Source organism: Rissa tridactyla, chromosome 2 (genome assembly GCF_028500815.1).
Source record: "Rissa tridactyla isolate bRisTri1 chromosome 2, bRisTri1.patW.cur.20221130, whole genome shotgun sequence".
NCBI classification, from domain to species: domain Eukaryota; kingdom Metazoa; phylum Chordata; class Aves; order Charadriiformes; family Laridae; genus Rissa; species Rissa tridactyla.
In genome coordinates this window covers 8,392,599-8,406,837 of record NC_071467.1, presented here as the reverse complement: position 1 = coordinate 8,406,837, position 14,239 = coordinate 8,392,599, and the positions used below count along the sequence as shown (strand labels likewise).

The following is a 14,239-nucleotide window of genomic DNA, read 5'->3' as shown; positions in this document are numbered from 1 at the left end:
TTTAATACCTTCAAATAATGAGCACTTTTTCATAATTTCAATAAAATGTAAATAACTGTCAGCTGCATTTTTCTGTCTTACAAAAAAAGGATCTTTAAACGAATGTAAGTTTTGATTACACACACTTTAACCTCAGAAGGATATATTTAGCCATAGATATATTCCCTAGACCTCTTCCTTGACCTTATAACATTTTAGTTATCATTTTAATAAAGACACTGTTATAAACTAATTTTATTTCTCTTCATTTGATAGACTAAAAGAAATTAAATCAATACCTATTTCCTGCTATGTTCTCTATTTTGATTCATCAAGAAATTAATATGTAGGATTATGGCATATCTCCAAACCAGAAGCATTATACTCATTAAGTGTTAAAAAAAAAAGTGTATAAAACCTGCCACTATTTGCTACTATTAGAACAGCAGCATCACAAGTATCCCATGTCCAAAACTAACAAATTACCTATACTAAAAACAGCCGGCCACAGAGAATAGAAAGCTATTTTAGGGCTTCCTTCACCTGAATTTGGACTATACTTAATAGTAAGCAACTGTTTTCAAATTCACTAGCACAGGATGACTACTGAGGCAAAACCTGCAACACAATACATTCAGTTAAGGAAAAGGAGAACCTGACCACGTCCGTTCTCACTTTTAGCTGCTAACTAAATAATTATCATTAGTTAAATGCCACAAACATATTTTTTTATTTTTAACAGTAAGAACGTAAGTTATAGCAATGTTGATATAGGATGCACTCGTACAAAAACTAAAAGATGATACTAAAATCAATAATGCTTAATATGGTTCTATGGCAAACCTCATCATATACATTCAACATTTTTTCTAACAAGGCCGTAAGTTTAGTTTACAAGGTAAACTATATCTATAGAGGCACACAGCATACGAGACTAAATTACACTGGTGTTTGTGAATGTTTCCAATTTAGAAATAAACTGCATTTAAAAATCTATACAATACAAACATACTAGCACAGAGACAACAAAGCCAGGGAAAAAAAACACTAGTTAAAGTGCTTGGGACACGAATGCATGATGGTGGTGGTGTGAGCAGAACTCAGTTGATAGTTTCCTATATACCTAAGGGAACATTACAAGTTGAGAAAGAATACAGAGGAGCATGGGGCTTCATCCAATCCAAAATTTAAAGATACCATAAAAATGTTTTTAAATTGAAGACTGAAGGGTAGGTGACAAGTGCAAAAGACCACAAAGATCGAGGTGATTCACTCTGCAGTGATGAAATTATGAAGACTGTTTACAAATGAAAGATGACACAGAAGTTAGTAAGATTTTAACAGGAAACAACAAAGAACAGGTGAAACAAATTGTTGGGTTTGTTTTCCATTTCTTTGTAGTTGCTTTAAAAAGGATAAATCTACATTCTACTACAATAATGCAAGAAGCCTAATAAGGTGTCAAAATCAGAATGCCTAGCTGAAGGCAAGGGTTATTGACAGACATGCTTTCAAAAAATTTCTGAAAAATATTGTTGTAATGCCAGTGAGATACTACCACTTCAAAATACTGAGGACAGGAAGTAGGATGTATTGTTTGTGAAGCAATGCCATCTGTTAGAAGCAGCTTACGGTCAAATCTGATTAACGGGTTTTTTTAACAAGTAACAGAATCCCTGAGGCCTAAAATACACACATTGTACAGAAAAGCAGTGTTAGGACTTAGATGAGCAACTGTCTGACCACAACAGTAAGAATGACCGTGGCACACTGAAGGGGTAAGAGTTCACGAAGACGGAAACGACAATATATTGTAGGCTTCAATTACCCTTATGCACATTGGTTAAATGTCAGGTCAGGACAGGATGCCAAGATTAAATGTTTAAACACCATTAATGACTGCTTCAGCCAGCAAACAATCAGGCAAACCACATGAGGAGAAACAGTTCTTGACTTTATCAAAAGTATAGCAGAGGACAGCGTTCAAAGTGACCCTACTTGAGAGTCACTGCAACCGTGATTAAAGTAGTACTCAAAAATCCTTTGAAAGAGTGATAGAGAGACAAACGTTTGTGTTTAGCTTCAACAATGTGAACTATATAAAGATAAAAAGCATCTTTAACAAAACAAAAACAAACTACAAAAAGGACTAAAAAGGTTCCAAGAAGAGTTAAATACTTGAAAGCAGCATGAAGACTATTTAAAAGCATGATATTTGATGCTAATCATCAAAGACGACTTCAGAAAGGGGAAGAAAAAAAAAAAATCTATCACAGCAAAATAGCAGTGAAAGGAAGCTTTAGTAGAAGAAAACATCTTTATAAAAGTTAAAGTTGTTAAACGAGGAAAACAAAAAGAAGATTGTAAATGATGTCAAATTAAATGTAAAAACACAGTAAGGCAGGTCAATAAGCATAATTTTATCAACTTGAAAAATAAAAAGCAGAATGAAGGCTTTTTTTAAAAAACACCTCAGCAGTAACAGGCCTGACTGAGAGCTTGTGTAGTAAAAAGTAATGTTTATGAAAAGACCCTTCAAAGACGGTGAGCCCATAGCAAAACAATGTTTTCCATTTGCTGTATCTCCATAAGAGTTTGGAGAGGTTTTCTATGAAAGATCTCTCAATTCCAGCAAACACTTTAAAGATAGTCTCAAAACAAAGCTAAGAACTGCACTATTCAAAACCAAAACCTTACAGTTATAATAGACAGTGTATAAAACAGATGGTCCTATAACACATAGACCTTTAAAAAACAGAAAAGATTACTACTGCAAAAGCCCATACTGGGCTTTTTGTCTTTGGGTATTGTTCATCTAACTAGAAAAAAATAAAAACCCTAAAATAACAACAACAACAATAACAATAATATCCTTAAAAGGTACAAAGATAAGGACAATAAAGAACACAGCACAGATCCTTACAAGCAGCAGCTAAATACATTAGAATTTTCTGACTGGAAAGGATGGAGCTGTGGGGTAGACAAAAGGCAAAGAGTAAAGTGAAGAACTACAAAATCACACATGTCATGGAAGCAAATGATCCCTCTGAAACTACTGTCCGCTCTTTTCAGTTGATTTCTCCTGCAGCTGCACTGGGAGAAGCAGAGAACACGAAAAGAGGCAGTTCTTCATATAACTGTAAGATAAGTACGTGTCCAGTTGGTGTTAATAACTCTTGGAACCAAAGCCCATTGAGAACTAGTAAATGGAAAGACACTACTCGGGGCTCAGCAAGGCCATAAAAAGGCCTAAGAGAGTATTCTAGACAAATATTACTGTGTGCTCGCCCTGTTCCTACACTTCTCTATTTAGACATCCATCATGAGTCACTGTTAGACACGTGATGTATCAAGCTTGCCACAAAATTAAGATCCAGATACTTTCTTAGATTTTTTTTTTTTTAATCGCAGTACCAGTACTACACAATGTAGACTTTAACGCATCTCAGCTATTCTAGCATTCAAATACTATATTTCATCAACATAACACAGTACCTCTGAAAATCTCCAAATACTTGACATAAAGACATCATTATCTCCAATGGAGAGGTAGAGAAATGGAGTACTAACGCACCAGAATTGTGCCTTATGATAGATCAACTTTAGACAGTTAACTTGAATTACTGGAAGATGAAGTACCAGGTTACATTGACATGCTTCAGGGTTGCCTAAGATATCACCAGAAACCAGAGCCTGCAACGTGATCAAACAGCCACCCCAACAGGAAAAGGGCACAAGGCCCATCTCCCTTCTTTGTCTGAAGCGTGTCCTCACACTCTCACCATAACCAAACATATTTTATTTTACTAGTCTGTTACTGGATTTGTCAAAAGAAACTTGAGTTTAAAACCACTGAAGTTTAACTAATGAAAGCAAATAAAAGTATTTTTTTTCTTTTACACACATCAGCTTTACAAACTTTCCTGGAAAAAGGTGCATAAAGTTTTTTCAAAAGAAGACAACTGCCTACACACACTTGTCTTGGTTAGAACGTACAAAATTTAGAACTAGATTAAAAAGGATGTCCTAATAACTAGGAAATTAAATTATTTGCAGTAGTTTAGAATAATCAGTTTATCAAGCATAGAAACAAGGTAGATTTTCCATCATTTAAAAAAAAATAAACTGTACTAGATGTGCTTACACCAAGACTTTGTTGTCATTTTTTATGTTCTAAGATCGCCCTCATGCGGCTAAATGCAACACTGCTGAAGTTACCACTAAAGTACACTATCGTACAATACCACACCGTAAACCACGCTACCAAGATACCGAAAACACTCAGAACCTCTCAAAGAATAAGCACGAACAATGTGATCAGTCAACGACTTCAGGATGCCCTGATTGAAACACTCCAAACCTGTTTTTTTGAAGCACAAATAACAGAAATGCATCTGAAGTCAGGCACAGTTCAGCAGTTGCAGTATCAAAGATACCACTCGTGACAGTTCTGTGTACAACCACTCTGTATTATTAAGACAAGTGTGCTTGAATAAATACTAATTTATTAGTAGCAACAGTAGTAGTAGAAAGCGAATTAATTTCTCATCTAAAGTTGTATCAGAGAATATAAAGCAGTCCTGGAAGGCTCTTCCAATAGTACTTAAATAACACAGCACCTGTTAGATATTCTGCTGTTCGGATACAAATACAAGCTATTCTCCTGATAGTGCTATTCTCTTTCGCATAAAATCTTGTTTGAGTTGTAAACTAATTGTCTGTAAACACCTCATAGGACAGCTAGAAATACCTTAGGATTCTAAAAAATTAAAGTGTCATCTCAGGGAACGACAACCAAAAGCCAAATTTGAGTGTACAGGGTAATTAAGTAGCGTTAAGTTATTGCAACATCACTTCTCAAACTTGTCCTGCAACAAACGCGTAAGGATTGTGAAATGAAGAAAGCACATACATAATGTTTGCTATCATGTCTGCGTATTTCACTCACCGGTGTAATCCCCATGAAATTTACTTAGACACGAATCCCCCCATGAAAGTCAGGCCAATATAAGGCACATAAAGGACTGAGATGATAATGCAATGGAAGCATCTAACTTTAACTTGCTATCTCCTTTCTGCAGCTGCACTTTTAGGCTCTTGAGCTAAAACTACGTACACAAGCTGTCAAAAGTAAAGCGCGAGTGCTTTAAACCCAGATGCGCACCATTTCAATACAGACTGCAGGCAGCTCGGCAGCTACTCTTTCCCAGCTGTCCCCCCACAGGCACCCGGGGGACCTCGGGACCGCCCCAGCCCTCCGGCTCCCTGTCGAGCACCAGCCGGAGCGCCCTGACCGCGCAGAGCCCGGCGTGGCCTGGCCTGGCCCGGCCCGGCCCGGGCCGGCACCGCCACACAGACCGCGCTGGGGCCTCCCCACAGGGACACGGCGGCCTTCCCTCACTCCTCCGCAGGGCGACCCTTGGGATGCCCCACAGCCCTCCAGGCCGCCGGGCAGCCGCTGTCCCCCCTCCCCTTGCCGCCAGCGGAGCGGAGATAACCACCGGGGCGTGAGAAGCAGCAGCCAGCCGACCGCTGGGGGAACTACTTCTCGTGCGGACGCAGCGTGACGACAAACCCGCGCCGGAACTACTTCCTTCCCCTCACACCCCCTCCGTCTGTAAGAGGATCCCTGCGCGCTCCCCTGCCCGCCCCGGCCCCGCTCACCTGCAGCCGCAGCCTCCATAACCGCGGCAGGGACCCGGCGGGACGGAGGGTGGGGGGTGGTGGGGGAGCGGGCCGAGAGCCGAGCGGCGCAGCCTGATCTGAAACGAAAAAAAAAAAAAAAAAAACAAACCCCCCCAAAAAAAAACCAAACCAAAAAAAAGACGACTAGAGGAGGAAGGGAAAAAAAACACAACAAAAATCACTGTCGCGACAGCGGGCCAGGCTCCCCCTTTAGTAAAAAATAAAATAAAATAAATTAAAATATATAATTTTAGTCGGCGGGGGCGAGGCTGGCCGGGCGGCGGGTTATGGCGAATCTGCCGCCCCCGACACGGCGGCTTCTTCCTCCTCCGCGACGTCGCGCCGGCAGCGCGAGAGCAGGGCGGGGGAGGGGCCGGAGCGCGCGCCCCCCCCTCGCGCCCCGCCCAACGGCTGAGCGGCGGCGGTTGGGCGGCGCCTGCGCAGCGGCGGCCTCGCGCTCGTTCCGTTCAGGCGCGGCCGCGTCTCCTGAGGGGCGGTTGGCGGCTGGAAGGGGCCGGGATCCCGGCGGGAGAGGGGTTGGATACGCGGAGATGAGGGGGAATTCTCCTCCGGTCAGCGGCCAAGCCGCTGTTGGCCCGAGGCTCTGCCCGCGGGGGTGAAGGCTCCCCGCCCCCTCCCCACCGCGCTGGCCGGGAGCAGCCGCATCCCAGCCCCAGGGCCCTGAGGAGGATGGGACTTAGGTCAGACTCAGGAACAGGCGATTCATACTGACACAGCCCTTCGATATCTAAGCAGTTTTAATTTACCTCCAATGATTACAATCATGTGTCTTGATTAACATGCATATTTCCTACAAGATAATTGAAGTTTGGAGGAAGATGCAATTTTCACCATATTAACGGGTCCATAAACATTTGTGATGTAGTTCAAGTAGTTATTTAGCCTTGTGCCTAAGATCACGGCTGTTCTGTAAGTTTATTTTTATCTGAGTGCACTTCAGAAGATTTAGATTTGCCTCTGAGCCATGTGTCAGTGTGTATCAACAGTTTGGTGAATCACCCTAATTTTTTTTTCATTCAGTTTTCTAAGTTATGAATTTGGGTATTAAATTATTAGGGTTTTTTTCTTAATAGGAGCTTGAAGACAGCTACTTCCGTGGCACAGCACAACCAGTGCCGCTGGAATGCTCGTAAACACCCGCTTCTGCCTCATGTTTTTCTGCTTTGTTGCTTTGCTGTTTTGTTTCTACACTAACAGCCACTGAACACCAGCTTTATCAGTTTCACTCTTAAATCATCATAAATGTTGTTTGCATTCAATATTAATGAATTTAGTGTTGAATTCCATAATGTCTGTTACTGTAGTTAATTTCGGTACAAATGACTGTGTAGGAATCTCATTATCCTTCCTGAACATTAACAGTATTATATTATTTTTTTTGTCATACTGCAGATGTACTCAATTAAGTGTAAAGAGTAAAAATTGTGAAAACAAGAATTCATTTCAGTATTAGTTACAGTAATAAACCTAAATAATTTTCTGTAGCAAGAGAAATAATGTGTACATATTAACAGAAATAGCTTATAAAAATATTTTCTAAACATCACTGATTATATTTCATTGTGACAAGTAAAATTCAACCACAGGCAGAAGGCCATAAAACCTATATATTTCTTAGTCCAACAAAACTGTTTTTAACCTAGAAACCATCTATATGATGATCCACATTGTAAATGTTCACTCCAGGGCCCCAAACCTGATTCGCCACAACTCTGTGGCTGAGCCACCTCTGCCATCACTTGAGCGTTTTCTGACCATTTTACTGTATTCCAGTCGGCAATTTTCCTCTTGTTAATTTTCATTTTTATTTTCTAGCTTTGTCTGCCGGATGCTAAAATACCCAGCTGGATGCTGGACACCAAGCCTCACAGTTTTACCCCTTCCTTTATTCTTGTGTCTTTTGGCCTGGACAGAAGAATCCATGACGTTTAAGGGCCCATCAACGCAAATGCCCTTAGACCATCTGTGTCAGACGATAGCAAACAACTACAGCCCTGCCGGCAAAAGGAAGGTGGGACCCTGTTGTTCAACTCACCAGGGCCTATGGGAAGACACAGTCCAGGATCTAGCAGGGGTGGGAGAGCAGAGATTTGTAACAGAAACGTTAAGATCGTTACAAATGGAAGTGTGAGTGTTGGGAGCAGAAGGAGCTGAAGCAGGGCGTATGCTCAGCAGGTCATCAGTACCATGGCACGCCTCACCAGACACCCAGCTGAGGAAAGCAGAGAAAACACCGGACAGTACATCAGCAGCGTCGGCAGTGACTCACGGGGTGGGGCAAGATGAATGCGCAAAAGATGAGTTACCATCTGCTCCTAAACAGCACAAAAGACACATCCAAACACCAAGCTTGCCAATTGAGGAACAACCGGGAGACATGATGGGGACTCAGTGGCCTGTGTCCCTTGTCCTCCATGTCTCCACAACTAATTCTGGCCTGAATACCTGAACGAACATCCTTGGTGCTTACGTGTATGACAGGGCGAGTGTGAGGAAATGAAATCATTTGTGTGTAAAATGAAGTCACCTCTCCTAGCTGGTGTCACCTTCTGTTACACTACTCAGAGCATTAAACAGTCCTCTGTTGAGTTTTGCTCCATTGGTTGCTACAGACGCAGATTGAAAGGACAGGGAAAGGTTACTGCCAAGGAGAGCCTGGCCGGAACCAGCCTGAGTCCTGGGCCCCAGCAGAGAGACTTTGGCTGAGCAGCTGTACTCTACCGGTGTTCACCCCACCAGTATTCCTCTTGCTCAGAATGACTTGCGTGAGACAGCAAATACAGAAATATGTTCTTCAGAATTTATGTCAGGGACCCAAATACAAGGCAGAAGGGAAGGAAGACCAGACCTTTCCAGAGGCCATGGTCGCTCCCCTCTGCTAATTTACTTAATTTGTCTCCTCTGACCTGAATGACAGAGCAATGTTATAGCAGAATCATGCCTGGATATTCTGACTTGATGAGAAGCAAAATTTAGGAGTCTGCCTTTGTCTTTAGCTTGCTGCCTTGACTCACCACCTTCTTTGAGGGTGCTGGAGCACTGGAACAGGCTGCCCAGAGAGACTGTGGAAACTCCTTCTCGGGAGATATTCAAAACCTGTCCAACCTGCTCTAGGTGAACCTGCTTTGTCAGGGGGTTTGACTAGATGATCTCTGAAGGTCCCTTCCAACCCCCATGATTCTGTGATTCTGGACTCATGGTGCCCGTTTTTGCCTCTCTTCCCATCCCTGCTCACCTCTTCACCTGCCATCTTCTGGAGAACGTTTTCTACTAGGAGCAATAAAGATGAAAGCACTTGCATGCTTAGACACTCGCCACCTGTGAAAGGAAGGGATTGTGCTCTTTTTAGGACATGAGCAATATTCATCCTTACGTTGGCATTGAAAGAACATTCTCTGGTCCTTCAGTCACCGAGCCTCACTACAGCAAGTAGGGTGGATTCTCCTGCCAAGAAAAGCGCTTGTCCCAAATCTTTCACGTAGTTAGAACCACTGGTTAAGCATCAGTATGACACATGGTTTGTTACTTTTTTACATACAGTTATTTCCTACAGTCCTGCTTTGCACAGTCAAGCCTGTGTAAAAGGCCACGTTAATAAAGGCTTGTTCTTTACCAAAGATGAAAAATCAGAGCTGGAATATCTGAGCTTTGGTGTCTGACCTAGCCAAAATGTTCTGGAAGCTTTGTCTCTCAGAGGTGAGGAGAGAACGGCTGTCACTGCCGGGGTGCCTGGCCAGCGCACAGAGCCCAATTAAAGCAAAATCTTTGCAACCTCTGAATCACAATTTCCACAGCTTAAAGAAAAATACCCTCAAGTTCTTCCAGAAATTTCACCATATTAAAACCCGCATAACTCATCACCAACGTGAGTTCAGATGCGCCACACACGACAGCTGATGCAGCTAACGGGACAACTAGCGTCAACTGTAAGTAGACAACAAAGTAGACAACAACAGAAGATGCCAAGATACAAAGGAGTTTCAGTGGTATCTTCTGAAAACAGGAGTATTTATGAATCTTGAGTCAGGCTCCTGAAAGCAGTATGTTTTCTATACACTCGTTCCTTCCCTTACCTCAAGAGGAAATCTGATCCCAGTCTGTGTATTCATCTCATTCTGTCCTGGTTTCCTTATTGACTAAATTCAAGGTCCACTCTTTACCCCTGCATTCCCTGTCTCTCTTGCCTATCTCCGTGTTTGACCTCTTTTGCTGCCTTTCAGCTCCCAGTCCCCGTTTTCATTCACAGGTTATCTTTCCTGTTTTCCTCAAAGGGTCTTTCCAAGTATTCCTTTCACCCCAGCTTCTGTCCAGCCACTCGCAGATAATCTCCTGCAAGTGTTCATCACATTCAGCTACCACTTCCCTCTCCTCAGTCCACTGAGTAGTTCCCTGTTCTAGCCTCTGTGTCTGGCCAATATCATCGACTTCCCCATAACTAATTCTCGTATAATAATAATGAAAAACGCTACAGAGTGCTCGAGAACGCAAAGTTCACGTATAGAGCAAGTGACGTATTGCATAGGGTTTCAGCCTGCTTCTGGAGCTGGAATCCATGAAGAGAGTGTAGATGCCCTTATTGAGGCACAGCAGGTACCAACTGCTCCTTTTCCCAGTTACATGGTTTGGCTTCATTCACAAACAATAGGAAAAGCACTTTACTGAAAATGTGTTTTCACAGGCGTGAAACCAGAGTGCACCTTGCTTAGCTCTTCAGTAAGAGTGGTCCCACAGAATTAAAGTAGTAAAATCAATAAAAAGTTAGAATTAGTACTGCCTTGTACGGCTTTTATTTCCACTTGGTTTTGCATGAGCTATTTCTGGGAATCTTTAACATCACAGTCATATACTGCATTTGTGCAAGATCTCTGACTCATTTAGCGTTGTTGATGGACCTGACCTAGATATGAGTTAGGGCTACGTAGCAAAGGGGGTTGTCTGTAGAACAGGACTCTGCCTCATTTGTTACAGAAGCTGGAATAATGCTGAGAAGCAAACATGAGGTTTTACAAAGAGAAATTAGGAACAGATTTTTCAGGAGGATAATACTTTTCTCAAAGAGTTTCTGTATGATATAGAAACAGTGTTCATTAATTGTGTCTTCCTCCTGTTCTGGTTGCTTACCATGCCGTCTTGCAATGTGCTTTGAAAAGTATCATGTATTTCTATAGCTGGAAATTTTAGCATCTGAGCTTAAATGTGATAATTGCTTCCCAAACCCTTCATCCTAGATGTCTTAAAATGAACATGGGAAGTTAAGGAAACTTTTCACCCTAACCTTCAATGCATTGCTTTCCCTGTTTTCCCCCACTGCATTTTTTGAAAAGCTGTTTCTGTGGAAGAAGCAAATCAATAAAAATGCCCCATAAGCACCCCCAAGACAATTAATTATGCCACAGGGAGGATGCAAAGCTCTATATAGGGCACAAACCGAGTGTTATTTAATTGCTTAAACGAAGCAGTAGTCCTGTGAGAGAAAAGAGTAAATTATGTGATCACAGACCTAAGGATCTGCAACAAAAAATATCAGCAAGAGGATAAAAACAGAAGTATGCCGCCAGTCTTGACTTTGACACTTAAAGAGCTTCCAGTCCGTGACTTTCCAACCATCCTGATTTTTATTATAATACCAGTATTTTTAAGACAAAAAACCTTTAGCATTTTATGAAGTAGAATGCATAGAGCATTCTAACAGAAGGGCAGAACTCAGAGATATGAAAAACTAAATACTGTAAGAAATATTGTAAAAAAAAAATCTTCAAATCAATTTTGTGTGTGCTTTGCTGCAGAAACCAATGCAAAATGTCTGTTGGGGTTCTTAACTAATACAAGGAGTCCTACGGTACATATAAACTTTACTGCATGGCGGTTCATTGCACTTGCTTACAAACAATTGTTTTTCAAAACTACAAAATTCTCACTGAGCTCATAGTGTTGTTCTCTGATTTCTTATTTTTCAGAAGAGCAGTTTGACCAAAAAGCAGTTTTAGACAAACATGGAAGGTATATTCTTACACCGAGAAGCTCACTTTACAAAATCACATGAAGATTTTCCCACTTCTTTCGTGACAAAGGGCATTGCAGCATGGGACAGTTGTGAACTAAATCAGATAATTCAGAAAGAAAGTCTTTTGAACAGCACTACCTTTAGACTTTTTCTTTTGTCCTTTTGATTAGCACATCAGGAACTAAGATTTTTTTTTTTCTCTAGGGATAAGAACTATTTTATTGGATGTTATTTAAACAATAAAACATTGATATATAAAATTGTTATCCTTTCATGTAGTTAAAAAATAATTTAATATAACTGGTCTTTGATAAAATTGTTCTTTCAAGCTGATATGTTAATACTAATTGTGTGTTTACTACTTAAAGCCCCCTTTGCCAGTTCCCACTTTGAACTGCACTACTGCTAAACTTTAAAAAAGCAAAACGCTTCAAGTTTGTGGATTTGGGTTTTTTTGTTTGTTTGTTTATTTGTTTGTTTAATTACTAGAGGAAAAGTTTACTCCTTCCAAACACTGAATTCTTGGAATCAAAAATACAAATATTTACAAAAATATTTCCCCACTTGTCAGTAGTACCATACCATAAATTTTAGTGTTTTGCATTCCCCTCTGTCACAGCAATTCATATTTTTAGTCTTCCCTTGGGTCATTTTGAGGACATAATATTGCAGATATTACAGAAGTTTAGGCAGAACTTGGCCCGTGCAGTCGCACCATGACGCCTGTTTCAGTAGCTACGCAGTTGTTATGGCTTGAGGAACCCACAACAATTTATTGTCGTTCAGACAATTGTTCTGTCACATGATGACCCTTCCCCGCCCGGGAAGGGGAATCTGGAAAAAAACAAGGAAACCCGAGGGTTGAAATGTAAACAGATATAATAGAATAAGACTAGATTATTAACATTACTAAAACCCAATATTGATCCTGATACCAATATAAAATATATAAGGATTATACTCAGCCCATTTTATCAGTGGGAAGCTGTGCGCTCCCAGCAGGGGACAACAAATGTGGGCTTTGGGAGGGAGGGAAGGGCTCTGAGCTCCAGCACAAGGGCAAGACGTTCTCAGGATTGCAGCCATCAAGGAAGAGAGAGAAAGAGAACTTCACAGCAAACTTTCTAATTTATATTGAATTTGATGTTCCTGGTATGAAATAATCCTGTTGGCCAGCCTGGGTTGAGTGCCTGGGTCTTGCACTTCCTCATCCCACCACCTGGCTACCTTGGAAACACTGAGGCCTTGAAACCTGCATACCATAGCTGGCTGTAAAATAAATATTTTCACAAATTCAGCCACTGGAGTCTTCTAAAAGTGCAGTTTTCCCAGGCATTAGAAGAGAAATTAGTCCTGTGTTGCTCAAACCAGGACAGCAGTGAAAGCGAGTGGCGAACCTCATTAGCCTGCAAAGAGCCCAACAACCAGTGGCGCTGCCACCTGAACGAGTTCTCAAACTGCACCCTCGAAACACACCCAGAAGAATAACACCCACTTTGCTGTCCTGAGATGGGACATTCCGGTTCCTCGGTCACAAGGCCAGCCATGTGAGAGGTGGACACTTAATTCCAGGCTTAACTTCAACCCAGGGTGTTACACTTCCCTGGGGACAAAACAAGTTTGATGCTTTCCACACTCTTTTTCCCCCTGAGCTGTTCAGTCCTTGCCAGTAAGTCAGTTCCTTGCCGTCCAACTCTACCTGTTACGCTCTGCCCGGCCAAGCGCTCTGCATTCAATTTGCAAAACAATCTACACGCAAAACTTATTTAAAAAGAGTTATTTGTAACCCAGCTTAGTTCTCTCAGCCAGCCCCCACACAACTGCACTGAAACAACTGAGCAGCCAGGAAGGAGTGGGAACAGGAGTTGTGCCACCAGGCATTGATCCATAACGTCTCTTCTTTAATTTTACTCAATTAAACTGGTTTTAAGCCAATCAGTGCAACTATCAGCTGTCATTGTACCCTGTAGAGACAGTCTGAGTCCCATCACCGTCACCTCCAACTCAGAGACCTGGGCGAACATGGATTACCACCTGGGGAACACATTTTATTATTTTTTATATAAAAAGAATCACTGTTTAATGAGAGCAAAGACTAAAGTTTGTTAAGTAGTTAAATAGTTCTTCCCGGGATTTGTAAACTGTTTTTCCATGAAGGGAAAACTCTAGCCATATTTACAGCTGCGGAGGTACTCAACAGTGGCCATGTAAGATAGATTCTGGGAGAGGACATGAAGGAGAGCATTCTCAGAGCGTTATAAGTATATAATTTAGGGTATATAAGGTATATCATTTAAGTTTTGTTTAAAAAGTCTGAATAAAAACATGGATTCCTCCACAGAGAAGCTCAAAGCACTATGTTTAAAACAAAAAACAACAACAAACATTTGGTATTTAAAGTAATTTACCTTCACCTTCTTGTGAATAATACTGCCCTTACCCCTCTTCTGTCCATTTCATCATCTGTGTGGCAAAGGCCAGTCCATCAATACACAGGTATAAGGGGAATTTTCAAAGCTATTCAGCACGTATTTTTGACCTCACTTTTAT

The 14,239-nt window shown here is 41.5% G+C and overlaps 1 protein-coding gene across 6 annotated transcripts in view; it reads right to left on the bottom strand.

Annotated features, from left to right (window-relative positions):
- The window catches only part of ZFAT (zinc finger and AT-hook domain containing), a 99,766-nt gene extending 93,762 nt beyond the window's left edge, over positions 1-6,004 (bottom strand). For 2 of the 6 annotated variants that reach the window (XR_008465076.1, XM_054193024.1), the window contains exon 1: positions 5,644-6,004. Coding sequence is in view for 2 of the 6 variants with exons in the window: in XM_054193024.1 (XP_054048999.1) it covers positions 5,644-5,662 (19 nt within the window). In the remaining 4 variants the exon portion in view is untranslated. Of the gene's footprint in view, positions 1-5,143; positions 5,614-5,643 lie in introns of those variants that run through there. The other 4 variants (XM_054193022.1, XM_054193018.1, XM_054193019.1 and 1 more) reach the window with 3 other exon arrangements.
- Between the last annotated feature and the right edge of the window lie 8,235 nt (positions 6,005-14,239).